This window comes from Neoarius graeffei, chromosome 12 (assembly GCF_027579695.1).
Source record: "Neoarius graeffei isolate fNeoGra1 chromosome 12, fNeoGra1.pri, whole genome shotgun sequence".
Lineage (NCBI taxonomy): Eukaryota > Metazoa > Chordata > Actinopteri > Siluriformes > Ariidae > Neoarius > Neoarius graeffei.
Window position 1 is genome coordinate 50815090 of NC_083580.1, and position 24701 is coordinate 50839790.

Here is a 24701-nt window from a genome sequence, read left to right on the forward strand (position 1 = left end):
AAGCTATAAGGCTAATGTAACTAACATGCAGTTGAAGTTTATGGCCACCAGTTTAACATGGTTTCACAGAGAGAAAAACAGTTGTAGCTCCATTTTCTACCTGAGATAGAGAGGTGTGGCCTAAAGCTTGAAGGCTGAGCTTGCGATAGATGAGATGCTAAACAGTTAACTAATTGGTTACTAGAAATAATCCCTTACTCGTTAACTGCATTAGTTAAAATGAGCCGTTTTTGAAATCTAGCTGTGTTAATGTGTATTGAGTAAAAATAAATTTGTCATTTTTATGGAAATAATTTGTGAAGTAAATCAGACCATTTTTATTACTTACACTGTACAAATTCTACATTTGTAATGAAAAGAGATCTCACATTTTAACTGTTTAAAAAGTTTTACTTCTATTTCAGAGGAATCCATAAAAATGTAAACATGTCTTATATATAAAACACACAAATACAGTAACAGGTTGTAGCTTGTTATTTGATATGACAAACAGGTAAATAATTACAGTCTATGGCAACAAAAGTGCACACAGAACTCCAAACAGTTATCTCTGAGTAAATAGTGTAATATATAAAAATGGTAGCACCCATTGATGAAATCTTCAGTCAGTCTGAACACGAGAGAATAGTGTGCTAGTCGCGTTAAAGGAAAACGCCACTCTAAAACACTGGATATGTTTTTTTTTTTAAACTGAAACACATATAAAACCAGCCAACGGCATCTTTTTAACCTGTTGCTCATGCTATGGTCACAGGGCAGCTGAACACTCCAGCGCTATCTGCCCTCTTCCAAATACAGGAGTTCACAGACGCCAGTGATTGGTTCGTGTCGCCCTGATTGACAAGGAAGAGAAATTCTATCCCTCCCACCCAGCAAGCACAGCCAATTTTATCATCTTGCCACAGATGGTTGTGGCATTGAACTTGCAATTTCATGACGATATGGTGAATGCTTTTCTATTGTGCCACTTGAGCATCATTCCTGTGAGAAGAGTTAGCAGTTGTGTGTGATGTTAATGTTACAGGGAGATGCTGCAAACACAGTTATAATGGCAATTAATGGGGGGGGACCCCAAACGGTACCAGTCAAAAGTTTGGACACACCTAATTCAGTGCTTTTTCGTGGCTGCACAACACTATTGTTATTCTTCAGTTTTATTATTATTATGCCAGATTTTTGAACTGTATCGCCTCCTGCAGTTTTTGAGATAGAGACCCCAAACCAACTTTAAACTGTTTGGCATGATCGGGAATGGTGTGCTTGTTGACAGTTTTTGGATCGACGCACCCATTCTCTCGTCCTTGTTGCTTTTCTGCCCTTTTTGATAGAAAATGAATGGGGCTCACAAATCAAATTGTCCTGCCTGTACACTCTTGATCAGAGACCCACCAAACTTCATGTGATGCCTCAGGCCAACTCCCCTGACACATACAGTACTGTGCAAAAATCTTAGCCGCCCGATTTTTTTTTCATACAAACTTTGTTATATATTTCTATTTTATGACTTTATTATCAAGTCAGTATAAAAAAACATTTTAGAGTACCAAATGTTCGTTTTCCAGAAAAAAAAGTTGGTATTTGAGCAGTATATTACATAAGAGAGCACTTTTCAGATTAAAAAAGAAAACATAATGAAGGCTGCTGGGTTTTGGTGCAAAATTAAGAAGCGAGTGTGACAGTTAAAGTGTCCAGAAGAACTGTGGCTGGTTCTGTAAGATGCTCAGTAAAACCTACAGCTCATTTCCTTATAAAACTGCACTCATTGTACCTGAGACTACCATTTTTTTTAAGCAAAGAGTCGTCTCACACCAGATATTGACTTTGTTTCATTTATTATGGCTTACTGCTGTTTACAGTATTTAAAAAAAATATATGTTGAAGAACTCATCTTTTCCTTTCTTTTTGCTCACCCCCCCCCATTCACTTCTATTCATTTTTGTCCCCATTCAAAAGAATGAAGTTTCGGGAGAAAAAAAAACATTCAGTCTCCGTCCAGTTTTTTTTCACTGAGTAACCAAACTTCACATGATACCTCAGGCCAAGTCCCCCCACATATCCATCCCCTCATTTGAAACCTGCACTTGTTTTTTCCTTCGTTTTCACGCATCCCTTTTTCCGTCCATATGCTTCCATTCATTTGTGGCCCCATTTAAATGAATGAAGTTCTGCTCAGTCACACTTCACCATACAGCCACCAAACTTCATATGGCACCTCAGGCCAACTCACCCATCACATACGTGATATCAGGTCTGACCTGCACTCGTCTTTGTCTTGCCCTTCATCCATCCCTTTTTCCTCCTCATTGCCACCAATTATTTGAGGTTTGACTGAGTCATCCCTCCATTTCCCCATAGGTGATAATGCATTTGGCAAAGATTTGCTAATTTGAGACGCTGACGACAAATCAACTTCAACTCCGTGGCCATGTTATTAGGAATGCTTGCACACGCACGTGTCCACACATTCGAAGAGTTACACAGACAAAATAAAAACATGTCTTTGATGTCTATTGTTATGACTGCTGGCTGCTGTGATTATGATGCAAAAGGATATTTCAAATGCCCAAATAAATAAAAATCACAAGTGAGAAAGGTGCAGTGGCAGTTGCTCTGGAAAAAGAGGGAACAAATTCTGATGAGAAAATGTACTGGTACTGATGAAACACAATGTGAGGTGCAAAGAAAGACTTGAAGCCTCTTCATATAGCCAGAATGTGAGATTTTCAAATTTTCTGATGTTCCTGGTTCACCCAAATGAAGTGCATCAAATGGATGAAGAAAATTTAAATTATGTTTTGGAAAAAGGGGTGAAATCACTTGCATGTTAGAGTTCAACAGGTCACTTGTTCATAGCCATTTAAGTTTTGGTGAGCTGCCAGAAAAAATTAAGACTGCCACTGGCCAATTCACTGCTGTGAAACTGGATACAGGGAGCAGATTCTTATTCATACAACCCTCGCATGGATTGGAGTTCTATTTAAACCTTGCAAGTTGGCTTCAGTGTTTGGGAAGTGCCTATTGTCAAGCTTTGCTGATTTGTTAGCTGTACTTGCGTGAGTGTCTTCAAAAGACAGAAATGGTAGGTATGGATTTTTTTACTCACACACTCGACGCTCAGATGAAAGTCGGCACAAGGAAAATGGAAGTTGTGAATGGTCACATTCAGACAAATCTGTGATCTGACAAACAGATTTATCCAGCTCTTTGTTGGATCACTATCTCTTTTGGAACACCAACAATATGATCTCTTGCCGATCTTAAGGTTTGACAGAGAAATTCCAGATGTGCTTGTAGTGGACGTACATGCAGAAGAACACAGACAGTCTGATGTTGTAAACAGAACAAATGGAGACAGACCAAAGCCTCAGGAGGAGTTGTGCACATATAGTTCTGGGGCACTTAAGAAACTGAACAAGCATAGAAGAAAAAAAGTTTCCAGAAATTCTGGTGGACAAAGTACAAAGGAAAGAGAGAAAAAGAGATTGAGAGAAGGAGATAAAGAGATGCTGCTTTACAATTAAAGTGAAAACAGTACATCAGGCCTTGTTATCGGAGTGACCATGCTTTCAAGTTGAAACAGAAAGAGTACGTCACGTCTCATTACAACCTTGATCCCAGTTTCATGGTTAAACACAAAGCACACGTGAAAGCCTTACAAAAAAAAAAACTCTTTGGATCAGTTTTTGCATTTGTCATTCTATGGCTTGAAGCCAGTATTTTCAATCGAGAAGCACCCAAAGTTTGGAAGCACTGCACAGTAGCCATTGTAGCAGCCATATCAAAATGAAATATAGGATTGCTGGGAGTTTTAGAGGAAAGGACAAAACCAGTAATTTGGATAATCCAATAAAATGAAGCACAATCAATTTTCTAATCAAATATTCAACAAGGACCCCCCCTACATTGGCACAGTTTGTCACAGGCGCCTATTTCAAGACCAGGTGAGGATTTGCAATGTTACACCAAGGATCCTGATCTCACTGCAAAATACATAACTGGTACATTTGTTTATATCTGCGATGGTAATTGCTCGGACACAGAGTGCAGAATCCCGGAAAGGAAAAAAACAAAACAAAAAAACAATGGATTTATCACTCATCATGAAAGCTAAAATATGGACACTTGCTATTGCAGTGACAAACAGTTTAGAACTTTGCTCTATACCTGAAGAACTCCAAGAGCTGAATGTGCTCGAAAGGTATGTCCTTGCGAAATTCATACCTTTTCACTCCCAAGAGGTTAACAAAAAGCAATACATGGAGCAATTGTTTGTGTGCTCTACAGGGTTGAAGAAGCTGTTCAGTGTTTGCCCAGACCTCCATCTGAATCACAACTTTTAAAAGTGAAGCTGAAGAGATGGCTAAGCTACAAAGGTCATTATCAATTTCAGATATGAAGACAGTACGAAGTGAGGTGAGGTGGGGTGGCACGGTGGTTAGCACTGTCGCCTCGCAGCAAGAAGGTCTTGGGTTCAAGCCCCGAGTTTGCATGTTCTCTCAGTGTCTCCGTGGGTTTCCTCTGGGCGCTCCGGTTTCCTCACACAGTCCAAAGACTAATTGGCAACTCTAAATTGCCCATAGGCGTGAATGTTCCCAGAGGGTTGTGGCAGGATCAATAGGGTCCACATGGACCCTGACCTGGACACGGAGGAGGTCCAAAGTACATTGTTGAAACTGAAAACTTCATCCTCTGTACATAGAGAGGATGTAGACTCTTGAAGAGACTGCCATGGATTCCCGAGTGCTCCAGAAAAGTGGTAAATCGGTACATGCGTCCCAGAAGGAAGATACTGATGAAGCTGCACACCAGGATAATATTGATGGTTTTGAATTTGACAACTGGGAAATTGACAGTGCAGAAGACGTCCAGAAAGATGTTACAGATACAGAAGAGGCCAAAACCATGGTATTGCCTTTGATTCATGCTTGTAGCCAGCTGATGTTGGCCAATAAATTTTGGCATTTTGGAGACAATTTTTACTGTATTGCACCTGCTGAAGGAAATCAGGCAGTTAGCTTTTTTAAAGATGCCTAAACTGGAAGCTATGGCATTTCCAGTGCAGTTTAATACTGGGGAGAATACAATCGATGTACCAGACAGGCCCAAGAAGGTATTTTAATGTAAGGCTCTTCATCGCTGACAAAAGGTTTGCCATGAATATGAACTAGAATTGTTTTTTCTGCTCAGTTTATAACAAATACCGTTGCGGTCAGAAGTTTACATACACTCATCATGGGCATGAATGTCATGGTAATTTTGGGCTGTTAATGATTTCCTTGAACTGTTCTTTTTCCAGGGTGGAATGATTATACAGGATACATCTTTAATGACTTCAAAAAACAAGAATTGAGTGCAAAAGTTTGAATTTATTTTGGATTTTCTCTAATTTACACAGGTTCAAAATTATACATACAGGCTCAAATATATAGATACATTCACTTTAAATCTGTTAATAAGTGGTGCTGAAGGTTCTACAAATGTCTTAACATGACAAGGCCAAGGCCTATTATCTTCTTGTTAGTGATCATGATTGAGTACAACTGGTAGTTTCTTTTTGCCAGCATAAAAAGGATTTGTTTGACAGCACTCATTGGATTGACCAATACTCAGAACCATGGGAAAGTCCAAGGAACTCAGTGAAGGTCTAAGAAGGAGAATTGTAGATGTACACAAGTTGGGAAGGTCTTTTGGAGCCATTTCTAAACAACTGCAGATTCCAAGGTCAGCAGTTCAAACAATTGTATGCAAGTACAAGTTCTTCGGATGTGTCACCACTTTGGCAAGGTCTGGAAGACGACCCAAACTGTCAGCCTCAGATGAGAGGAAATTGGTTTGGATGTTCAGGAACAACCCAGGAACCACCAAGGCTCAAGCCTGCCATGAACTGGAAACTGCTGGAACACCAGCATCACTGTCCACAGTAAAGCGAGTTTTACATCACCATGGACTGAGAGGGTGCCGACCAAGAAAGAAGCCCCTGCTCCAAAATTGACACCTTCAAGCTCAAGTGAAATTTTCAGCTGCCCACATGGACAAGCCAAATGCCTTCTGGAGAAAAGTTTTATGATCAGATGAGACAAAGATTGAGCTATTTGGCCACAATGACAAGAGGTATGCTTGGAGGTGAGGCTTTCAAACCTAAGAACATTGTACCAACTGTCAAGCATGGTGGTGGTAGCATCATGCTCTGGGGCTATTTTGCTGCCAGTGCTACTTTGTGCAATGTACTAGTACATGGAATAATGAAGGAGGACTACCTCCAAATTCTTCAACTTCATCTCAAGTCAACAGCTAGATGGTTGAAACTCAGATGGAGCACGACTCAGCTCGCTTCAGCCCTGCTTAGCACCCAAAACTTGCACGGTTTTGGAGTGGGGCTGAAGCGAGCCAAACCGAGCCGAGTGGGGCTAGGGGCATGAAGAGACACTCCCCTGTGCACTGATTGGTGAGGAGGAGTGTCCTCACATGCCTACACACGCCCCGCGAGCACGCTGGGATCTGTAAACACCGTAAACCCGGAAGAAGAAGAATTACGAATTACGAGAATTTCTGAAGCCTTATGCGCCTCGCCTCATCTATATGCTCTTGCCAGTATCTGTTGGCGTTGTCGGTGACAACAAGCCACAGCACCAAGACCAGCAACACTAACGACTCCATGTCCTCCATGTTTATTGTTTACTATCCGGGTCGTGAGACTACCGCTTAAAAGGTCACTGATGTCACTGTTTGCGCCGCCTAACGACATCACGTGACGTCCACCCACTTTCGCTAACTCCACCCAATGTGTCCACCCACTTCCAGCCAGCACGGTTCAGCGCGGTTGTAGTCGAAATGCAACTCCAACAGCCCCACTCAGCTTGACTCAGCCCAACTCAGCCGCGTTTGTAGTGGAAAAGCGGCATAAGACATCATTTATCAGCCATCTACAATGCAGTCCTTGGCACACTTCCCAGACAACTGAATGCACACCAAAACCCAGCTGTTTTCAGTGACTCACAGGAGGACAGAGAGAACCAGCAATCCATTGATCACCCTAACGACTCTCGAGGCCGTTCACACCCAGCCCCCTGTGACCCACACCAACAGGATGGCTCAACGGCACCTTAGGATTGCTTTTCATTCATGAGAGGATAAATACCTGATACTCCCTACTAGTCAGACAGAACTGAAGAAGCCTTTCGGATGAGAGGTGAAACGTCTTCAAGAATCTTCAAGCAAGTCCAGTTGCTCTCTTTTATCACCCACAGAACACAGAGACATAATCAAAAGTACAGGCAATATTGTAAAAATTGCAAGAGTGGAGGAGTGCTCCAAGAAAAAGGGATTGGAATGGTTTCAGTTTCCAGTGGCACTGGCCTATGTATGTACAACACACAAAGTACAAGGAACGACCTCACTAGCAGTGGTGGTGTCTAAAGTGTGTTTTTGAACCAGTAATTGGCCTATGTAGCTCTCAGCAGAACCACTTCTTTAGAAGGACTACACATAGACTTTGTTGAGAAGAGGATCTATTGCATTGAAGAGGTGTTGTCATCCTTGGATGATCTTGCAACTATCGAGTATTTTGCTACTACCACTAACCTATGGTCAAGCAGAACAATGGAACCATACATGAGCATGACGATTCATTACATTGATTATGATTTTGCAATGAAGAGTCGATGCCTGCAAACGTCATTTTTCCCGCAAGGGGGAAAGTGTGGTGACCTGCCTTCGCTCGTCCCTCAAGCCAGAAAATGTTCACAGGCTGGCGTTTCTTTCCAAAAACCTGTAAACACCAAGGCAATGAGCCTTTTCTGCATAGTCCCATCCTGAGTTGTTCTCATTTGGTTGCATTCTGTGATGGTATACAGTATTTTAGCAATCCTATATTTTGGACAATTATTTAGTTCAAAAGTTTTATTCACATCCATCATGCAGGTACAATGAATGAAGAAAGAGTTTTTATTTTGGTTTCTAGTGGATGCAATGAGGTCAGGTGAATAAACACCTTATTTGTCTACAAACATGTATTAACAGGAATGTAGCATCTAGTGAATGCAAAGCCCTGCTGATTTGTTAATTTTGGTACATTTCTTTATTTATATTTTTCTTCAAGGAGATGCACTGAATTTTGGTGAATAAGGAAAACCAGTTTTCTTTAATGCAAAGATTTGTACATTAGCAGGAACGAACCACAACTTGGATGTCAAAGCAGTTATGTTTACATGAAAGTGCAATAAAGATATTTTTGTCACTAAAATCAAAGTAATAATCATGATCTCAATAATCATGATTATCATTTTGGCCATAATCGTTGCAGTCCTAGGTCCAGGGTGTTTTGAAATGTTTGAAAAATGACAATGATGATGGTAAACAGATATACGAGCCTGAGGAGCTATGCTTCAGTGAATGGCTCTCTGTTAATTCAGAGTTTGTCAAAAACCTTTATAGGTTCATTTTGGGCATCTTTATATGCAGGCCTTTGTGGAGTAAAGTGCATATCACGGGTAAATTCAGGAGCAAGATCAATATAATTCTCCTATTTTATATTAAACTTTGGTCAAATATCTGTCACATTTTGCATTTTGTGCAATTTTTTTACCTTGCGCAATACCAGAAAAATTCAGTTGAAATCAAGCCATTTGAGGCGAATTGGTCCGCCTCTGAAAAAACTTGGCATTTGGATTTCCCAGGAAACATTGATTTTCGTGACGTCACCTACGGGACGCCTCCCTCTGAATCCTACATCAGCGCTGGTTTGTTTATGAGAAAACGACCTGGTGGTTTTCTGCAAATTTCTTCAACGTTTTCACGTAATTATTAAAATGGTTAACAGATGTATCGTAGGAGGGTGTAGCAACACCAATCTTGATGGGATTAGTACTCATCGTTTTCCAAAAGACCAGACAACGAGAGAGAAATGGGAGCGCTTCGTGCGAGGCACCCGGAAGCCGAGGACCAAAGCAGAGCCGAGAAAAAGACCAAGAAAATTGGCGATTCACAAGTTGACTGTTGCCAGGGTAAGAAATAAGAGAGACTATACTCTAAATTAGGTGTTCCTGTGTTTGTGTGGTGCACGGATAATGTTATTTATTGACACACACAAAAGTAAACAACACGAAAGCGCTGGGCGATAATACACTTACTTCACATGCATCAAGGGATATGCGTGTCAAGGCTTGAGATCTTGGGGCCTGTCAAACACATTAAATGTATATACAACCCTGCTTAGCTGATTCCATGTGTGTAGCTTATGAAATCTTTCTCCTACAGTAGCCAGTACTCTTCTAAATGAAGAAATATATAAATACATAATAGTAATTAGAAAAAATATGATTTACGTAACAATAGATAGATGAGCATTGATACATGAATCCATGGGTTTAGAAGCTCAGGCGACAATTCCATATTTCAGTGCAAAATCGCTAGCTGCTAAACTTGGTCTACACCAATTGTGCACTGAATCTATGCAAGCTCTCTCAGCCTGCTGGCGCTTCCGCAGGTGACGTCATGAATCTGGCTCCAGACTCCCTTGGGATTTTTCCAGACGCGTTTTGTTATTTTATTTTTTTCTGCTGTAGACAGATGGCCTTGTGCAAAATTACCCTTCTGGGTGAGTGTGTAAAGGGACATATTTTCATATTAAAGAAAAAAAAAACCCACGAAATTGGTCCAGGATATGCACTTTAACGTCTTTGAGAGCAACACATTATTTGTGGTATGCAATAGACGGTCTCTCATTCACTCCATTTTATAATGGTTGTTAATGACCTTGATGTATTGTTCCAAGACTGCTTGTGCTATATTAATGTTTAGTCAGTATGTTGATTAAATAAGATGTTTTTTCCTTTGTTGCCGTTACCTTTGGGTTACTCAGAGGGTTTTGAGACAGTTATTACAAGTGGAGCAAAATAAAATGTATGTAAATAGAAAATTTGAGTTTGATTTTACTCATTTACTTTGTGTTTGGGAAATTCATTCTAATGATGCGGTGATGTTGAATAATGCTAATTTAAGTAACAAAGTACTGTCATTCAATAGTTGAGTTAACAGCCTGTTGCATCAGCAGAATTACTCTACATTATCTGCAGCGAACGCACTTTCTAGTTACAGTATGGACTGTCGTTTCTGTTTACTTAGTTGAGTGGTTCTTGACATAAAATGGATGACTACAGTTGTGGAATAGGGCTATTTACTGTATTTTTATTATTTACTTTTACTGTTTGATCTCAAATACGTTAAAAAGGCATGAAATTGCACTAATTAACTTCTGACGAGGCACCTGTTAATTGAAAAGCATTCCAGGTGACTACCTCATGAAGCTGGTTAAGATAATGCCAATAGTGTGCAAAGTGTCAAGTAAATGGTGGCTACTTTGAAGAATCTAAAACATGAAACAAACATTTTTTAATCACTTTGTGTACCACACATTTCCATAGATGTTATTTTATAGTTTTGATGTCTTCTGTATTGTTCTACAATGTAGAAAATATTCAAAATGCAGAAAAATCTGTGAAGGGGTAGATGTGTCCAAACTGCTGACTGGTACATTTTATGATAACTTATTTTTTGCTCTTAGCTCCGTGCCCCCCCCCCCCCAAAAAAAGAAAAGGCAATTAAAACAAACAAACAAACAAACAAAAAACCAAGAGCGCTCCGAGAGCACAATATCCCCCGCTGGCAACTATACCTTAAAGGGATAGTTCGGGATTTTTGACATGAATCTATATGGTATCCCCGTCAGCAGTGTCGTGCATCCACACTGACTTACCCCCGACAGTGTTCTGTGAGCCTAGATATTGTCCAGTGTTGGTCAGTGCACAAGTAGTTCCGGCAGGTTTCCTGGGGTCTGCAAAGTAACACGTTTTTCTTCTCAAAACAGCTCGTGTTCGAATGAGTGATTTATTAGCATAACAAAACCCTTGTAGTCCAAAAAGTCACACCTTGTAATTGCTTGGGGCTACTTTCTCTCAATAGCGATCAGTGCGCGCTACAGTCGCTAGTTGACAGGTAGCTAGGCTATCTGTTTCATTCACTTAGTTTAGTGCTTGGGAAGTTGACTGCATCATGTCTGAGTACAGCAGCGACGACGAAGACATTGATTTCAGCACACAGCCAAGGGGGTATCTTTATGAACCCGAATATACGGATGCTGAAATTCAACAGATGGAAGTAGAACGGGCAGAGAGAGAGAGAGAGATGGTGAGCAGAGAGGTGGAAGGTGAAGCCGCAGCCGCGAGACCTCGAGTGATGGACAATTGGTGGTGTACTTGTTTCAAGTGCGAAGTAATGCAGACCGAGGTTGAATGCTACTGTTACCAAGAATGGGACCTCGTTATGCCACGGATGCAAGACATTTCGATTGACGAGGAGGCCAACGCGTCAGCATCTGTCTGCATCACCAACAATAAGGATTTACCTGCGCTCCTGACTGCGGGTGTCCTGGAGACATTTTTCCACATCCCGAAAATCAACTGGAAGAAGAGCCCCAGACCAGCTGGACCCGATGGCCAGTTGTCTGCAGAGTGAGTGTTATTACCCTACTGTACAAGTGCTCAATTATATTGTATGGCGTAATATTTTATTAGTCTGAGCCCTGCAGTAGGTTACTGCAACCTACAGTCAAAACACGAATCATTGAATGAATCTAATGATAATCATATACATACCATAACATTTTATTGGTGACGCATATCTTTATTATTATTGTGTATCCCCAAGTCATTTATGTTGCAATTTCATGTTTGAAGCAAAGCTTTTATCCTGAGCATCACCTTGTTTGCGTTTGCGTCTGGTCTGAGCTCGCTGCTAAACACTGTCGAACAACTAATGAAAGTTGTTGGCTAGCTCGCACACAACTGTTAACAGTGACAGCGCGCACTGATTGCTATTGAGAGAAAGTAGCCCCAAGCAATTACAAGGTGTGACTTTTTGGACTACAAGGGTTTTGTTATGCTAATAAATCACTCATTCGAACACGAGCTGTTTTGAGAAGAAAAACGTGTTACTTTGCAGACCCTAGGAAACCTGCCGGAACTACTTGTGCACTGACCAACACTGGACAATATCTAGGCTCACAGAACACTGTCGGGGGTAAGTCAGTGTGGATGCACGACACTGCTGACGGGGATACCATATAGATTCATGTCAAAAATCCCGAACTATCCCTTTAACTCTGGCAAAATGCGACTGAATTGAAAGAAATTGAAATACATGTATTACCGACATATAACAAAGAATCCTGCCAAGTTTCGTGAAATTCCTCCAAATATTGTGAGGGAAGTTGATTTCAGAAAGCAAGCACACACCTTGATGAAACTGCCAAAGTACAAGTTTGTTAATAATCAAGGGCAGAACTCTGGTAAAATTTGCCCAAATTAAACAAAATTTCAATATGCGTATAACTGTCATATAACAAAGCCTTTTGCCAAGTTTGGTGAAATTCCTCCACAAATTGTGAGAGGAGTTGATTTCAGAAGAACGTACACCCTCATGAAATTGTCAAAGTACAAGTTATTTAATCAAGGGTCAAAACTCTGGGAAAATTTTCACAAATTAAATTAAATCAAATCACAATATGTGTATACACCATCATATAACAAGGCCTTTTGCCAAGCTTTGCGAAATTCCTCCAAAAATTGAGAGAGAAGTTGAATTCAGAAGAAAAACACACTCCTGAAATTGTCAAAGTATAATTTTGTTAATCAAGGGCTGTAACTCTGGTAAAATGTGACTGAACTGAACGAAATTACAATATGCGCATTACCAACATATAGCAAAGAATCCTGCCGAGTTTCATGAAATTCCTCCAAAAATTGTGAGAGGAGTTGATTTCAGAAGGTGAGTACCCTTCCCGGGACGGACATCGCCACGACATAATCCCCCTTCGGGCCTTTCGGCCAGCGGGGGATTTAAAAAAAAAAAAAAGGCTTCTTTTCTGATCCCCCATTTCCCAGTGACATTCAACATCATATTAATGAGAAATCCAGCAAAGTGGTGGTGACAGCACACACAATGCAGCAACGCAACACGGTTGCGCCGAGTTATATCAGAGACTCAGTTCAGCTAGTTAGTGAGCCAAGCGATTACAAGTGTGATGGTGCTGACAGTGGCAACTTTGAAAGCAGATCTGTGTGAGCAGTGCGTGCAGTTGAGGAAGTGGGAGAGCGGGACATACTAAAGCACTACTGCACTGCTCTCTTTAGGTAGAGATAAAGTGAGGGATAAATCCCCCTGCACCATTATCAGCAGGTAGTCACATGGCATTGTGGGTAATGTAGGATTAACAGATCATGTTGATGAAAGTATTTATATATTTTTCCATCCAAGATGGCGCCGCAGACGGCTGCCACGGGACTTTGCTCTCTCGTACTTTCTATGTTTTTGTGTAATTGTTGTGTTAATTCTTCTCCGTGCTTCACGGAATGCTGCGCTGCGGGTTTTTTTTTAATGCCTACACATTCCGGTCCTGATAGGAGCGAAATGTGCGGGTGTTTTTTCCTCTCATCTCTCATTTCTCAGCCTCTCCCTTCCTGACAAGCCTCTCTCCTGCTTTGCTTCTGCGGACTCGTCTTGTCAGAGAGACCCTTCCTGCACTGTTCTCCGAATCGAAATTATGGATTTGATCAACTGGTCACTTCACGTAATTGACACAATCTTCTCGACGAGAAGTCTGGGTTCGGGGGAACCTGCCTGTCCTGCCGGAACGTTTGCAGCCGGATACACCATGAATGCCTGGGAGAAGTGGCGTGTGGTGTGCTTGGCGATTCTTTCCGTGGAGGACATTGAGGATATTACCTATTCGGAACAATGATCACAGGATTTTTGCTGATTGGACTTGGCATTGCCCTGGTGTATCGAGGAAATCAGATAATGGTGGCAGCTGTTCAAAGCCCCACAAAGCTGCCCGACATGATTGAAGCGGTGGGCAGAGCTGTCGGCACTCAGACTGTGGCTGTTCAGAACTTGAGTCGCAACATTGATAACATCATGGAGAAGTTGATGGCTTTGCAGAGAGAAATGGATCATTTTGGTGGCCGGAATAGACAAGCGGGTTAAGCGAAAAAGGACATGTCTACCCATCTTAAAGTGCCATTCCACCATTGGATGTATTCTTTGGCATAAAATACAATATATTTTATGACAATATGACTAGACAGAGAAATCTTTTAGCTTCAAAATGATATATCAAACATAATTTTTTGACAACGACAAGTATATTAATTTTGCGACCAAAGTCACCTACCCTTTTAATTTCCGCGCGGTAGTGAAACGTGATGTCATTGGCAGGTTCCCCTTCTTGTGTACCACGTCACGTGTGACATGGCACAGATTATCAGCAATGGCGGATAGAACGCGATTTCCACTTGTCGATTGCTGTGCCGATATTCACCATCGACCGTCTCCTTTGGGCATCACTTGCTATTTTCCTTCGCTTCTTTTCCGAAGCTGACAATCGCGTTCTATCCGCCATTGCTGATAATCTGTGCCACGTCACACGTGACGTGGTACACAAGAAGGGGAACCTGCCGATGACATCACGTTTCACTACCGCGCAGAAATTAAAAGGGTAGGTGACTTTGGTCGTATTGTATTTTATGCCAAAAAAAATACATCCAATGGTGGAATGGCACTTTAAGTCTAAACAAATTCCAATCTTATCTTGGCTCTCCCAGCCAGCACTGCCTTCAAGGCCGTCGCTGTAGAAACGCGATTCTCCCTCTGGAGTTCACTGCAGTGAGACTCTGTGTGTGTGTGTTTTTTTCTTCTTCTATACTTTCTTTCTGTCTGTACTATGAAAGCTAAGTCGAACCGGAGTCAAATTCCTTGTGTTTGTAACATACCTGGCAATAAAAGTGCTTCTGATTCTGATATAACAATTATTCCACAAAGTCGAGTCGTACACGAGTCGATAGCCGACGAGGCACATAGCGCTGAGTCGGCTATAAGCCACGTACGACGAGATTGAGTGGAATAACTGTTTTGTTATATCCACATTCACTGGATTTTGAGAAACAGAGTATTTCTATTATTTGAAATTCGATAAATAAAAACTTCATACAAAATGTCCAACAAAATCATTACCCGCTTAGAATGTAAACAAACCGGCAAAATGACAGTAGCAATTTGTGAAAAATGCGATAATAATACTAATTCTTGAAGAAAAAAAAAGATATGTTCTTACCATCAAATACTTTCATTCCATATTTTGTTGCTTTTTTTTAAATATTTTTTTTGGGGTTTTGTTTTTGAGTAGAGTTTTTATTTCGTCCTCAGTTGGTTCAGCAAAACGCTCCGCCAATTTGTTTTTCTCTATTCACGGTATATGAGCCGATAGCCTTGTAGAGTAGCCAATCAGAGAGGGTGATTGCTCATATCCACTGAATGTGGATATAATAAAATTTCATAACCAGACAAATCAGAGGTTCTTAACAATGACTGACATTTAATTCAGGAAGAAATGAGGAACATTTACTTCTGCTCAGTAAGCACCGCTGCAGCATCCAGTAGTGAATACTGTCACTTATCTCGGGCTCCAATATGGAGAGCTATATAAAATAGAAGAAGTAGGAATAATTATAATTATACAGTAGTAAGGATCCAACAAGATTAGAGTCAAGGATTACTTTGGTTCTTATCCACATTAAAATAAAATTGATGAAGGTAAACTCGTCACATTTTACTGTGTAAAAAATATGCACCGGTATGCGTGTGTTCTGCATCACCTCAGCCTCAGTATGAAGTGTACAGGGTGTCAGATGGCAGAGTGAGCTCGGAGTGAGGTGCTGGTGAGAGTCGAGTCCCCGAACACACTAGCATATGAGGCTTTGAGGAACTGTACATAGTTCTGCAGACTGCGGTTGGTGCTGTCCGACTGTTCCAGGCGGTCCTTCATGTCCTGCAGACGACTCTGGTGCCTTCTCTCGACCTGAAAATTTATTAACGATGGACTCAAAAAAATGGATGCAAGGGGGTAACAAGGGTTTACTAAATCACTCCTTCACTGATTAGTGCTGTAAACGCCGACATGACTTGCTCCTGAAATTGTCCTCTTTAGTTCATTAATAGAACGACTATTTGTTCCCAGCATTATACTTTTTTTTTGTAGTGGCCATGCTGTAATAGTTACAGACTGTAGTAGTATGCACTAGATCACATTTGTATAAAGCGAAAAGATTAGCTATAGGTACAGTACACAGCTCTCTTTTTCGCACGAAAGACTTTCCATATATTAAAAAGAAAAACAAAAAAACAACCTTTGTGCTCCGTTTACATAGTGGCATCACTAGGGAGGTGTGGACCACACCGGGTGACACCATCAGAGGGGGGTGACACCAACATGACTGTCTAAAAATTTTATGCAGTGTTTCTGCAGAAATGCATTTTTTTTTATAAAAATATCCCTGTAGTTGGTTATAGCTAGGCATGCAACGATATCACGTGATGATAAAGCATGGTACAAATTTATGGTCATTTGAATCAATGAAAGAAAATGAACCGTAATTATTATCAGGCTGTGTAATCTCAGATTTTTCTAGCCGTAACTGCATTGTTTAGACAGCAGAAGCCAGACAATAGAGGGAATGCATGTGAACACTTGCCAACTCCACTGATTCACGCAGTAGTCTAAAGCTTTTGACAGGTGAATACTGCCTACCACTTTTAGTTCTAAAATCTACTGCATTACAAAATCAGCGAACGCTGTTGGATTTGTCCTTCTGACTAGAGCCCTGCACTCCCGCGGAAGTCCCGCGGGACCCGACGCAAAGCAGTGCGGCGCGGGACAAATTTTGAAAGCTCACTGCGGGCGTGGGCGGGAGGGGGAGTGCACAATGCGGGAGCGGGCGGGAGAGGTGATAAGCTGCAGTCCTGCAAACTAAAAACGTGTTTAAAATAAAATTTATAAATTATTAATTTATGTCTATCGTATATAATTTGTGCTGGATATTTTATTTGGCGTTAATAAAAACATTTTAAGATGCCTAAATTTGCGGATGTGGTCTAATCTCACGTACGTTTCCGATTCCTTTCCGCTCTTCCGTGTTTGAGATCTCCGATCATGGCAGAAGAGCAGAGCTCCTCTAGTGAAGCTCACAGTGCTTCAGAAGTAAGTGCTGCTTTAAAAAGAGGTACATTTACCGTTAAAAAGTCAAGAGTCCTGAAATCAGACATTTGGAAGTCGTTCTCACTCGTGTACGATGCACCCCTGAACGTGAGCTGTAGATATTTATGCTCAAATCCACTCAAAGTAGGGGGCGGGGCACCATCACGCTGTGTCTTTAAATTATATTAATTTCTTATAGGTCTACTTGTATTTCCTAGAATGTAAATGTGAGGAGTGACATATACAGTAAGCTATGTGCAATGTACAATATTCTTAATATCCACTGTAGATTTTGGTAGGTGTGTTGGGTATCTCTGTAAAGCCTCAGCTGCGCATGCCGCCTGGCAACGCGCACCCTCGCTACGTGCGCTAGGTGAAGGATCGGTCAGTGGAGAGCTCAGCTAAGCTCAGCATGTTTAATTCCCCAAGCCAATGACAAGAACTTTTGTGAGAAATAACGCGAACGTCTGCATCATGCGGGATTTGCAGGCGGGAGTGGGACAAAATATGGCAGGCGCGGGCGGGAGCGGGACTGAAAATCATAATTCTTTGCGGGAGCGGGACTGAAAATTCTGTCCAGCGCAGACCTCTACTTCTGACCTTGCTTCAGCTGTTTTCAACACAGGGGATACAAGAATACAGTGTCAATCATATGAAATGAAGCCGAGAGCCAGTAGAACAGCGCGATAATGATGTTGAATCTAAACTGTTGCGCCATTCCAATGGTTCTTGATATGGTTCTAGCCAATCACGTTATAACAAATCGCGCCAGTATTTGTAAAAACCAAAACACACACTGGTGATCGTGAACAATGAAAACTACAAAGGGGAGAAAAAAAAAATTTCTCCATGACAGTAAGTTGAAAGTGACTTGGTCGTCAGATCATCCAGAATCAAAAGCATCGAGGCAAAGTGAGAAGCATTTCATTTAAGTATTTTGGTCTGATTTCCCCAATCAATTTTTTTTCCCAAATATGGGACTCAGAATGCCCCCCCCCCCAAAAAAAATAAAATAAATAAATAAATAAATAAATTTTCCAGGGAAACATTACCCCTGGTTCCCATAGAAGGGCATGACTGTCACACAATCCGATCTACCGCTTTTCATTCTCTGGGAGTTGCCAAGTATGCATGTGATGTCACCATAGGCAGAAATAACAGCTCGAATGCATTTTTTTTGTAACATGCATCAATATAGATGAATCCAGTGACCGAGTTGTGTGTTCTGCCATCTTGTGGTGCCATCATTACTGCAGTGGCAAGTTATAGTGACTTGTGTGTCTGCTGCTGCCTACTGACGGTGACAGCAGCATGGGTAGTTGGATTGATGACAATAGGCAGTGGCCCCCAGTTACTGATGAAGGTACCTTATAAGGATGGAAATCTGAACATTACTCAAAATTTAAACATTAGACAGACATTGGTTACAACAATAGCCAAAAATAGGGACTGAAGAAAGAGAGGGAAAAAGAAAAAAACAACCAGACCACTTGACCATCCCTCAAGTGATGAATTAGAATATACTGTACTAACATGACTGTACTAGCTACCTAGCATAATCATCCAGGAGTTGCATTTAACCATTACAGACCAGTGACATTAGTAAAAAAAAAAAAAACAATTTTAATATACGAATCAGGGCTCGACATTAACGCTTGTCTGCTTGTCCGGGACAAGTGATACTTTATGTCAGACAAGTTCATCGTCTCAGTGACTTGTCCGATCGGACAAGTGCCAAAATACGCCGATATTCAGGTTACATATCAAATTTATCAGTTTATTCACATGATTTCTGAAGCATCTCACTCAACATATTGTTTTGATGAATCGCCGGATGTTTCTATTCGGAAAGAGCGATGTGCGCATGCGCAATATTCAGACACTCCAGGATTTCGCGATGTTGCGATTTGCAACATCAACGCAAATTCAACCAATCCCCGCGAATTCAGGGCGGTGTTGCAATTATATCCAATCACCGCAACTTTCCTGCAAATTTGACCAATCGTTGGCGTCGTCTTGAGGTGACGTCGACAAACTACCTTCTGCCTTACTTCCATGTATACGTTCAAGAGAAGCAGCATGCGCGAGTCAGTGTTTATGTAGGCTTAAATTCCGTTACTGAAAGTGTGTTATGTTTACAGTGAAGAACTGTGTGCACTTTACATTATTTTTTACTTACTACAAGAAATTAATGGATGCCAACATTTTTGCCAAAATGGTATTTTATTTTCCATTGTTTAGGCAGCTTCAGCATCATACTGTGAGATTCTGTTCAAATTTTTTTTTTTTCTTCTATGAAGCCTGAGCCATTTATTTTATTAGTTTATAATTATTGTTTAATTTAGTCTTCAGGAGAGACTGCCTGCACACAGTACTAGTATTAATAATTTTTTTTCTTACATGAAAGCTGAGGCATTTATATTATATTTTAAGGTAACTTCATGTTGTGCTGTGAGGTTCTCTGCACTTTAACTTTTGAACCAACAGGTGCATTTGGATAAGTAAAGCCTATGATTCTGCATTTTTGTGGTCCTGGTAATCTTTTATATTGGTAAAGTTGTTTATACGGTAGGACCATTTCTCAGTGTCTTTGTTTTTTTTATCAATAGTTTTTCAGTAATAACTTAATATTTAACATATCACTCAATTTTAATCACAAAAAGAGAAAATCGCAACAATTTCTCACAACTTTCACTTCCTCCCGCAATATAATCGCAACAAAAACCTAAAAAACACCGCAACTTTCATTGCAATTTTTTGGAAACCCCCGCAACATCAGACATTTTAGCCCGCAACAATCACAAAAAAGGCCTGTGAAATCCTGGGGGGACTGAATATTCCACTTGCGAAACCGGCCAATACCGCTTTGTGTATTTGAGCTGAAAAGTAAACGGTTGTTTATGATTGGTTTTAATTGTGTCATACACGTGGATTTGTTGACATTTCTGCTGGTGGGATCATTATTCAACTGTATATTTACGTTGAGTATGTGGTAATTTCCAAATCTTTGAATTGTTGTTGATGGTGTTCATTATAAAAATTTAGACATTTAGAAAATGTCCCTCCTGAAGTTCGGCTTCACAAAGAAGTCTAGTGAATCCGAGGCATCTGGTGCTGAAAAGAAGAGGAAACAATCACAGCACAACTATGAAAGCAAGAGAGAACGGAAATTTCTGAATTCTTGGAAGGATGAATTTGAATGGATCCAAGACACCGGAGATGGAATGCAATGTTCTCTGTGCATATCGCATCCTACTTATGCTGATGTCTCGAGCAGCATGTTTAAAGGTACAGCTTCATAGGCGAGACATTCTAGTGTCTCATGGCAAGAGTACAAGCCACAAGCGGTGTGATGCAAATGCAATAAAGATTGTTGGGTTACAAATAGTTTATTTGTGTTTTTTTTCTCAAATATTTTTTCGGACAAGTCAACTTCACATTCGGACAAGTAAATTTCCTTTCAACTTGCCCGACAGGACAAGTGGTTTCAAAAGTTAATGTAGAGCCCTGCGAATGTTTCTTTTTATAGGTATTTAAAATTATTTAATTAATTGCCGAGCATGTGACAATCCACTTCTGGTAGTAATGCCAGCAGCGCTTGCCGTGCGGGAAGCGCCTATCCGTTTACATAGTAAAATGCAAATTTTCGATCGCCGTGTACCAACATAAAAAGTACATTCAGCTTCACAAGAGTTGGGTATTTTATAGAAAAAAAAAAAAAACCACTGAATTTTCAGAATATCCACTCAGATTTGCATGATACTGATTACTTTTGACATGACGATCTTTTTTCTGAACGTTGACGGTGAAACCGCTGGGCACGGCCATGTTGGGTTTTGGTTGAAAGCTGATGACGTGCCACACCTGTGACGTTAGACTCTAGCTCGCTTTCTATCGGTCGACACTGGCCGAAATCAATACCAGAGGTCGGGAACAATCATGACCCCTGGTGAGTCTTTTCGCAGTAATTTCAGTCAAACGGAAGTCAGCCAGAGACAGCGGAAGTCCCAGTCATGGTCAACGGATGTGTACCTTTCTATGGAAAACAATAAAAATATTGGATTCTAGAGGATAGAGAAAAAAGAGAAGGTTCAGGGATGTTAATCATATTGTTTTGAAGAAGTCACATTTGAAACACCCTCTGAGTGCCACCCTCTGAAAAGTAACGTGTGTGGAATCTTTTTCCATTCTTCAACAATGACCTCTTTTAGTGACTGGATGCTGGATGGAGAGTGATGCTCAACTTGTCTCTTCAGAATTCCCCATAGGTGTTCGATTGGGTTCAGATCAGGAGACATACTTGGCCACTGAATCACTTTCACCCTGTTCTTCTTCAGAAATCCAACAGTGGCCTTAGATGTGTGTTTTGTCATGTTGGAAAAGTGCACGACGACCAAGGGCACGGAGTGATGGTAGCATCTTCTCTTTCAGTATAGAGCAATACATCTGTGAATTCATAATGCCATCAATGAAATGCAGCTCCCCGACACCAGCAGCACTCATGCAGCCCCACATAAGGACACTGCCACCACCATGTTTCACTGTAGGCACCATGCAGTTTTCTTTGTATTCCTCACCTTTGCGACGCCATACAGTTTTGAAGCCATCAGTTCCAAAAACGTTTATCTTGGTCTCATCACTCCAGAGTATAGAGTCCCAGTAGTCTTCATCTTTGTCAGCATGGGCCCTGGCAAACTCTAGGCGGGCTTTTGTGTGCCTGGGCTTTAGGAGAAGCTTCTTTCGTGGACGGCATCCATGCATGCCATTCCTCTGCAGTGTACGCCGTATTGTGTCACGGGAAATAGTCACCCCAGTTTGGCTTTCTACCTCTTTAGATAACTGCAGTGAACTTGCATGCCGATTTTCTTCAACCCTTCTCATCAGAAGACGCTCCTGTCGAGGTGTTAACTTCCGTGGACGACCTGGACGTCTCTGTGAGATGGTTGCAGTTCCATCTTTCTTAAATTTTTGTACCACTTTTGCTACAGTATTCTGACTGATAAGTAAAGCTTTGCTGATCTTCTTGTAGCCTTCACCTTTGTGGTGGAAATAAATTATTTTCTTTGGGGAATTCTGAAGAGACAAGTTGAGCATCGCTCTCCATCCAGCATCCAGTCACTAAAAGAGGTCATTGTTGAAGAACGGAAAAAGATTGATGTTGCAAAATGTCGCCAACTTGTTCATTCCATGCCTAGAAGACTTGGTGCTGTCATTAAAAATCATGGAGGCCAGACAAAGTACTAGAAAACAAAGTACATACATACAAAGTACATACAAAAACTAGTAGTTTTTGTTGTGGGGTGTACTCATTTTTGCACCACTCTAATTTGAGTAAAACTGAAAAATGTGTAATCTAAGTTTATATTATTAACCTTACTTTCACGTTATAAGCAGGGCTTTGAACCGGTTCAAGGAACGAAAACGAAAACTTTTTCTATTTCACATGGAACAGAAACGAAACCAGAAACTTTATTATTTTTTATGTTCCGGAACAGAAACGCTTATTAAAATAATGGTAACCGGTTAATACCGGTTTTTATTTCATTCCTCAAAGTTTCCGTAGCCTACAAATAAAAAAGCCATTCTTCTCCTGCACAAGTTTCTATGACCCGCTGGGGTTCACTTCCTGTGTGACGTTCGCTGACTGAATGGAGAGCGCGGGAAGGTGGACTGCTATCACGTCTCCATGTGATAAAGTGAGTAATTGCATTACTGAGTGTCTGTGAGCAAAGAAGAGCCTGAACGTTGCAACCTCCCTATTGGCTGTTTGTAAAAATGTATAATTGTTGCCCTTCCCACGGGAATCATCGCGGGCTCGAGAGCCGAGACCTGACGAGTTAGTTCGTTGGTAGCAGAACAAAATGTCTGGACACAAATCGGGTTTTCAGAAAAGGAAAGAAAATAAACGGAGGGTTGAAAATACAAAAAAGGAGGCAGAAAATGCAAAACGAGTTTTACGGTAGGACAAATGGTTACTTTTTAAGGCAGCCCGCCATGGCTGCAGGCTTTCAGTTGTCATTGAATGGTTACTTTTCTGAGGCAGCCCGCCGTGGCTGCCTGCAGGCTTATTGATTATAGCCCATTTAGTTAAAATAGTTGATATAAAATGTTTATAGTTATGTGATGGTTGTCCTGATTTAGACTGGTGGTTTTTTGGGGGGGGTTTGCGCGATGTTGCACCCGGGTCCAGATTAGGGCAGAACCAGCCCTGGCTACATTTCAGGTGTAGTTTGTTTTATGTATGTATGTACTTGCATAGATGTGTACTTGGTCTTCCAATATGGCGCCTAACAAAATCTCGCAGCGCGGTGACGTCATGCGGTAGCCCTCTATAGGGCCTGACTAGCCTTTGGTAACACACTAAACTAATTATCTTTTCATTTTTGGCACTTTTTCTGTTTGTGTAGATGGGAAGACATACTGAGAATCCAAATTGCCAACATTTGAAATAATAATTGTTTTGAATTATTTCTTGTCTTATTTAATGAAGGTTGTAATAGAATTAGCCTACATTTGGCTTAAGCTGGATGAGACAGAGACATAATTTTATAGCCATTTGTTAAACAGCTGACAGGGAACGTAATTAACCGTTCCGGGAACGAAATTTTTTTGTTCTAACCGGTTCGGGAACGTCTATTTAATGGTGGAACCCAAAACCGGAAACGTTAAAATTCCGTTTCTGTTCGGAACGAACCAATGGGAAAAAAAATTCTGGTTCAAAGCCCTGGTTATAAGTTAAACAGATGTTATATTAAACTTTGTCTTGCCAACATTTTGGAAATTGTTTGTGTTCATTGAGATATTGTTTAAAATGTTACTTTTCAAAGGGGGTGGGCTCATTTACGCTGAGCACTGTATATTGCTGGAAGCGGCCAAATAAGGCTGACGGGAAAAAAAAAAAATTAAAATTTCAAACAGCTGTAACTTCGGTTCTATTTAACCTAGGGGGAAAATAAATCAGTTTTGAATTCAGAACTTCATACTCTTTCTTTTGATATGCCACACTCCCTGATCACAACTAGATTTAAAAATGGCCTGTTATTGCTACTTCTGGTGCACATCTTGGTCCTCTGCACAGCCAGGGAAACTAGGCTATGTAAAGTGTATGATCTCAGACGTTTGCCGCTAACGTTGGAGAAGCTGAGGACTGCACAGATTCTTCCCAGTTTCCTAGACATCATTGTCAAAAGGAATGCGACATAGAAAGTAACGGTAAAAATAGAAAATCGTACACTTCTGAGGACAGCTTGCATTCACAAGCGCGCATGTTCTAGAGAGACGCCAACTTGTTTACTTCTGGCAATTCCCTGGATTCACCTATACATACAAGGCAAAAACTTTATGCTAATTTACTTTTTCTTACCGCACTGGGTGACATCAATCCGAGATGCCACTGATTTCAAACTAGGGTTTTTTCAGCGTTTTAGAAAAGCACCATGTTGTAAGTTGCAACTGAGGAAAACAAACACGAAGGACAAAGCGGCATAAAAAACTTTCCTTGTTAGTGAATGATATAATAGAACATTACGGCACATGGAACTGAAAATATTCTGTTGCCAATATTCCAATGTTGAAGTTTAACTTAATTTGTCAATTTCTGGAACATTCACTGGTA

The 24701-nt window shown here is 40.9% G+C and overlaps 1 protein-coding gene across 5 annotated transcripts in view; it reads right to left on the minus strand.

The window, feature by feature from the left end:
- Window positions 1-24701, minus strand: part of odf2a (outer dense fiber of sperm tails 2a) — a 129385-nt gene that overhangs the window by 22620 nt on the left and 82064 nt on the right. For 4 of the 5 annotated variants that reach the window (XR_009655754.1, XR_009655752.1, XR_009655755.1 and 1 more), the window contains 2 exons: window positions 15708-15910; window positions 15458-15530 (listed from right to left, as the gene is read on the minus strand). Coding sequence is in view for 1 of the 5 variants with exons in the window: in XM_060935981.1 (XP_060791964.1) it covers window positions 15737-15910 (174 nt within the window). In the remaining 4 variants the exon portion in view is untranslated. Of the gene's footprint in view, window positions 1-14542; window positions 15531-15707; window positions 15911-24701 lie in introns of those variants that run through there. The other variant, XM_060935981.1, reaches the window with a different exon arrangement.